Below are 6,000 nucleotides of genomic sequence, written 5' to 3'. Positions count from 1 at the left end.
TCTGATGAAATAAAACTTCATGTTTTATTTATGGACACTCCCAACATGTAAAGGATTCAGAGACACATTCATTTTTACTGCCATTTCGTCCTCATATCTATAATTAAATCCAGGCTGCAGCTCTGGCCCAAAGCGATGCGGCATTTTAAAGCTGGCCTTGGACACTCCCTCCCCCATCCCCATCTGCTTTTAATTATAATTACCGACCCAATATGAGGGAAGCGGATGGTAAAACCTAAACAAAATAAAACAAACAAACAAACAAAAAATGGTTGCTGCCATTGTGCTTTAAAACAACATGCTGAAGGAGGATTTCAGGCAGGTGGGTGCATCCTCTATTTCCAGTTTTATTATGTACCAAGTGCACAATCCCTTCATTTTACTTTTGACATAAAAAAAGGACTTCATGAAACGAGACAAAATAACTTATGATTATATGAAACATAACTGTGACAAATCACAAAACTATACATATTAATAGAAAAAAGTGTACCTAATTCTTTAAAAGATTTATGACAATAAGCACCAGATGTGCCCCTAGAGTAAAATCAGCCCCATATCCAGTATGATATATGCAGTTCATTTCTCTACGTGAGTGTATATAACTATGTACAAGAGTCTGTGTGATTTATGGAAAACAGATTTCCACTTTTTCCCCCCAAAGTGCTTTATGTCAGCAACATTACACAGGATGCTCTGCTGTCTGTACAAAATAAATCTCCTCTTTTTTACACTTGCCATCTCTCCAATGAGTGGTTTTTTTTTTTTTTTTTTTTTTGCTTTACTCATCGCAAAGAAAAAAATTGTAACCGCAGAAATTCCACACCACCAACACAAAGTGCTGTTAAAAACACTGCTTTAAAATGACGTGGTCAAAACAGTCAAATAAAATACCAAATAATTAAATTGGACATTTATAATCACTATTCCCCAAATTCAAGGCAACTGGGAAGCAAGGTTCTTGAAGATGGGGTTGAACACTTACCTCTGTTCTAGTATGCTAATGTGCTTGACAGCTGCTAATTTAAAAACAACAGAGTAACACCAAAGCTCTGGTTCATCAGTGGAAACTTTGCTGTGATTGACTGATGACCTTTTGTCCATTTTAGAATCACCTAAATAATTTGGGGGGTGACATGGGTAATGGGAGACATCTTACACAGGAATAGAATATTTAATATTTAACACTAATATCAGAGGCTAAATTACAACTTACATTTTGATGCAGTCCCTTTAGGGAATTAAGACAATGCAGCAAGTAAAATATCTCTAGGCATGCTGATTTTTTTTTTTTTTAATGTAATAGGATAATTGGCTTTGGGCTGTGTGTATTTTCCCGAACATCAGCTTCTTTTTTTTTTTTTTTAGAGGGGAATGACAATTTCTGTTCAGATGTTTATGAAAATGGTTATATATCAAGAGTAAAAAGACCAGAAAATGGAAGGGAATGATCTTTTGAAGTTTCCACTTTTACTGTTACAAACATAATGATGAAAACATATATAAATCTTGTGCAATGTGAAAGCAAGCAAGAAACAAATTTTAAGGTCAGGTGAGATCCTGGAATCTAAGGCCAGAACCTGTCACCCAGAAGGAAACTGGAAGTGGCATGTCCTGCGGTCCTGAGCTCAAACCTGTAGCCAAGGGGAAACAAGAGATGGGGGAGGGAATAGGAGGGGCACTCGGCCTTGCAGGTGGTCCTGGGCCTGCTTCTGCTAATTCCTGCCAGGGAAGGAGGCCCTGCAGGTGCAGCTGCCACCTGGCACCCTTGGGCTGCCTTGGGCCTCAGTGAGGCCAACGGGGAGACTACAGACGCTCAGGAGCGCCTCCTCCAGCCAGAGCATCTGGGGTTCTTCTGGCTTTATCCTCCTTCCCTGTTTCCACGGCAGATTACAGCCAGAAGCCACAAGTAGGCTGACAACACCAGCTGCAGCAACTGCCTTACCTTTCCGTCTTTTTCCTCATCACATGAATGAAATGTGTTTTGAGTTCCCTGTAGAGGCTCTGGGGATTTAGAATGAATAGATTGTCTAAGATACCAGAGCTTCCCCTTCTCTGCAGTGTGTGGCAAAGGACACGGTCCCTGTTTAGGCCCAGGTGACACAATCCACAAAGTCTGCCAGAAGGGTGGGACTCTGTGTGCGTCTGAGAGCTCACTTGGAAAGAAAAGTCTGACGTGCGTCCTTTCGTAAAGCAGAGCAGACTTTTGTAAATTGAATAACTTGTCTCTTTCTCAGACACAGATGTCTGCATGATGGCTCTTCTCAGATCAGAGCCCACTAGCCAGAGAAATGAGATTGACTGAGAGCACTGTAGAAACGGACCCTGCACTTGGTTCTTTATTAGCCTGATTATACCGCATGTGAGAATAAAGTCCTGAATCAGGCAGAACACTACCGACTGTGCAGCAGACTGGAAGGACACGTCTGTCAGGATACAAACTGTCACCAGATCCTAAGTCTGACACCAAGCTGTTTAATCGTCTTGTTGGAGATTGTAATTATCCCAGTTTGACAAATAGCATTGTTTCATTTTTCTTCAGAGAACATTTTTAAAGAAAGAGAAAAGAAATCATGAGATGTGATAGTACTGGGATGTCAGAATTTACCAGGTTTCGGGGGATTTGGCAATTTTTATAGCCTATGTCATTGGACTTGGGACCTTTTTAATTGCTTGGTAAAGGTGTCACAGAAGACAGTGGAACCTGGAGAGCTATAGTCCACGGGGCCACAAGGAGTCGGGCACGACTTAGCGACAAAACAACAGCAACGAAAAGGTGTCACAGAAAATGACTTCCTATCCAGGTGTGAGATCAAATGGCCAAGAGCTCTGTGAAAATTCTAGGCACTCAAAACAGAGTTTCAGACAAAGCGGTTGCTTCTTTTTGGCCACCTTTCCAGAACTGTCTCCTCTACCTGCCCTAGGCCAGACCCTGCTCAGAGCTGGTGGGCAGGCAATGGCAGGTGGTGGGTATGTCTGAACTACAGTCAAAAAAAAAAAAATAAGAGAGCAATGAAGAGAGAGGAGAAGGGCAAGGGAGCAATAGAGAGAGTGGTGAGGGGAGGCCCTAACAGAGGGAGCAGAGGCTGTGCAAAGGAGCTGGACATTGGGCTCCTCCAGGTTGGTTTTCTGAGAGAACCCAGGACCACACCTCCATGTGTCCCTGCTCTCACAGCTTTTAGCAGGCTCTGGGCAGAGCACCAGAGCGGAGGCCATGGGTGAACCAGTCAAGAGAAATTTTCCTTTGAATAAAGTCCTCAAGGTGGAGTCACTGAACAGTCAACACACGAGGGTCTCTGTGGTAGCACTGGGAAGGGGGTGGCCAACCCCATGTCCCTCAGGTAGCCTTTGCAGAACATTCCTGGTGCACACAGGAGCTACTAGGAGGGGCCAAGCCAAGCCACAGCAGAGGCCAGACGTATGTAGCTGGGGTGATTAAAATAATTATTTCCATCCAAAGAACAGACCTCTAAATATTTTTTTCCTTTAAAAGTACATGTAAATAACAAGGCTTTAAAATCAAAGGACTAGGGTAGGTTGCAGGAATACAAAACAAGTTGTCAAGCTTTTCAGGGGGCTGTACTTGACAGAACCTTCTCATTTTGCTTTTGGAAAAACACTGAAAAGCAATTGGTTAGCATGGAAGTACCCAGGAGGAGAGAGGCAGCCAGCTCCCTGGATGCCAGGCTGGTGCTGGGAAACTGGGGCTCCTCCAAGAGCCAAGCCCATGCTGGGCTTGGATGTGGATTTCCCTTGTTGTGCCTGGCTCATGGGTGAGGCGATTCACTGTGCTGGGAATCTGGGTTGTCCATCCTTATTTGGAGTTTTCAGCAAGGGTGATCTCCAAATTAAATTTACACATGCACATCATCTCACTGGTGTCCCTTGAAGGTTGACAATTGGGAAGTAACAGATATTCAGTAGTGAGACTCCGAATTCCCTTTGAAAAGACAGTCCTGCTGGTCACTGGCAAATCCAGAGGGGAAAAGGATCAGCTGCAAACACACCTACAAAACCCAGCTCTGACCATCCAGCCCTGCTCTCCAAAGACACATCTGTGATGTGGCATATTGAGTTGATTTGCTTGACATCCTTTTTCTTAGGGTCTGCGAAAGTATAAGCACAAAAGGTGACAAGGAACAAAAAGATTCTGGATGCCAGCAGCCGTGGAGGCTGGGGGAGATTTTAGCCTTCAGTATAGACAGAGGAGAGCTGGCTAGGACAGCGGTCCACGGCACTGATCTGTAAGAATGTGGCATCTTCAGGTCCACTGCGAAGAGTCTCCCCAAAGAGGCTGGAGGAACCCGAAGGCAAATCATACACTGGAAAAGAAAGAGTGCACAGATCAACTGATGCTTCATCATACTTGCTAGGCATGCAGAGAGCAAATGTGGACTGGGGAGGCAACAGTGCTGGGCAAGGCCTTTTAGCGGGTCCCATCCTCAGGCTCCTTAGGTGGAGAAGTGGCTGAATGTGTAGGCAAATGGCTAAAATAGGATTTGCACAAAAGATGGGCTGAGTAGCAATGAAAGTAAAATTTTATAGGGAAGAGTGAGGATGGCCTCAAAAAGGAGGTGATATAAAAGTTGAGTCATTTAAGAATGGATGGGATTATCATAGATGGGGAGGTAAAGAAAGAACATTCTAGGAGGAGGAAATAGGGAGCAAAGACAGAGAGTTGGGTGTGTGGGGCCAAGTGTGTTGGCAAAGCTCAGGTGCAGAGCAGGTAGGGAGACAGATAAGGAAGAAACATGAGATAGGAGGGTAGGTCCAGGGAGTTTGATCAGGCTCAACTCCTGGGGACTATGAATGCCTTGCTGCAGACAGTCAACTTTATTCTCTAGGGCAACTAGAAACTACTGAATGTATCTGAATAGGAAAGCATCTTATTTTTTCCTTTATGTTTGGAAGGCAATGGTTACAGGTAGCACAGAGAGCAGAACGGGAAAGTTAAGGAGCTGACGCAAGGAAACTTGTTGGAAGGCTGTTGCTTAAGTCTGGGAGAAACATGATGGCACCTGAGTGAGGGTGGTGGAAGTGGGGTTGCAGGAAGCTGGAGGGGGGATGAAGAGGAAGACATTTCTCAGGTGGACTAAACAGGATTTGATGCAGTTGTGTGCTAAGTCAAGTCTAATCCAGGCTGGTCATGAGAAACCCACCTGATCTCACCTGCTAGTCTGCCCGAGTGTCTAAGTCACAGATACCAACATACCTGTAATGCCCGAGTGAGTTGAGAAGGCTCTGTGGAAAACATCAAAGCCAGCCTGGCCCATGGATGTGGGGACCAGACAGTCCTCGAAGGAAGGCATCACACTGCAGGAACTGCTAGGTGGCATGGTTCTTTGAGAGTCAGGGTAATTCGGGGGGCAGAATGTCTGTAGTTGCCCATAAAATCCTGAAATTCAAGACAAAAGTAGGGATAGATTTATGAACAGGCCATATCCACTGTAGAAAACAAAATAATATTCTTTATAACTAATAAGTAGTATACTTTTTATAGAACCAAGAGAAAATTCCCTATAAGGTTTGGGAGAAAGATTAAATTCATGTTAGCAGTGTGTGTGTGTCTGTGTGTGTGTGTGTATGTGTATGTGTGCACACACACGTGCTCAGTTGCTTCAGTCCTGTCTGACTCTTTGTGACCCCATGGACTATGGCCCACTAGGATCCTCTGTCCATGGGGATTTTCCTGGCAAGAATACTGGAGTGGGTTGGCATGCCCTCCTCCAGGGGATCTTCCTGGCCCAGAGATCAAACCCACGTCTCCTGTGTCTCCTGCACTGGCATGTAGGTTCTTTACCGCTCAGCCACCAGGGAAGATCCATGTTAGGAGTAAAGACTAGGAAAAAACAAGAATATTCCATGTCAAGGCAGGAGAAAAAAGAAAGAAAAACTACTGGCTTTTCTCTCTTTGACGCCCTAAGGCCTCTGCATGGACTCAGCAGACAGATGGGCAAAGGACCTAAACAGACCACGCACATACTCATATAATTTATCAAC

General features: G+C 44.5%; 1 protein-coding gene across 1 annotated transcript in view; it reads right to left on the bottom strand.

The window, feature by feature from the left end:
- Window positions 1-4,185: 4,185 nt before the first annotated feature.
- Window positions 4,186-6,000, bottom strand: part of GLIS3 (GLIS family zinc finger 3) — a 477,578-nt gene continuing 475,763 nt past the window's right edge. The window contains exons 9-10 of the mRNA XM_068974601.1: window positions 5,213-5,395; window positions 4,186-4,322 (exon numbers count right to left, since the gene is read on the bottom strand). Of these exons, the coding sequence (XP_068830702.1) occupies window positions 4,186-4,322; window positions 5,213-5,395 (320 nt within the window). The remainder of the gene's footprint in view (window positions 4,323-5,212; window positions 5,396-6,000) is intronic.

This window comes from Capricornis sumatraensis, chromosome 6 (assembly GCF_032405125.1).
Source record: "Capricornis sumatraensis isolate serow.1 chromosome 6, serow.2, whole genome shotgun sequence".
Classification (NCBI taxonomy): domain Eukaryota; kingdom Metazoa; phylum Chordata; class Mammalia; order Artiodactyla; family Bovidae; genus Capricornis; species Capricornis sumatraensis.
Note: the sequence above shows the minus strand (reverse complement) of the source record. Positions and strands in the feature narration are given on the sequence as shown.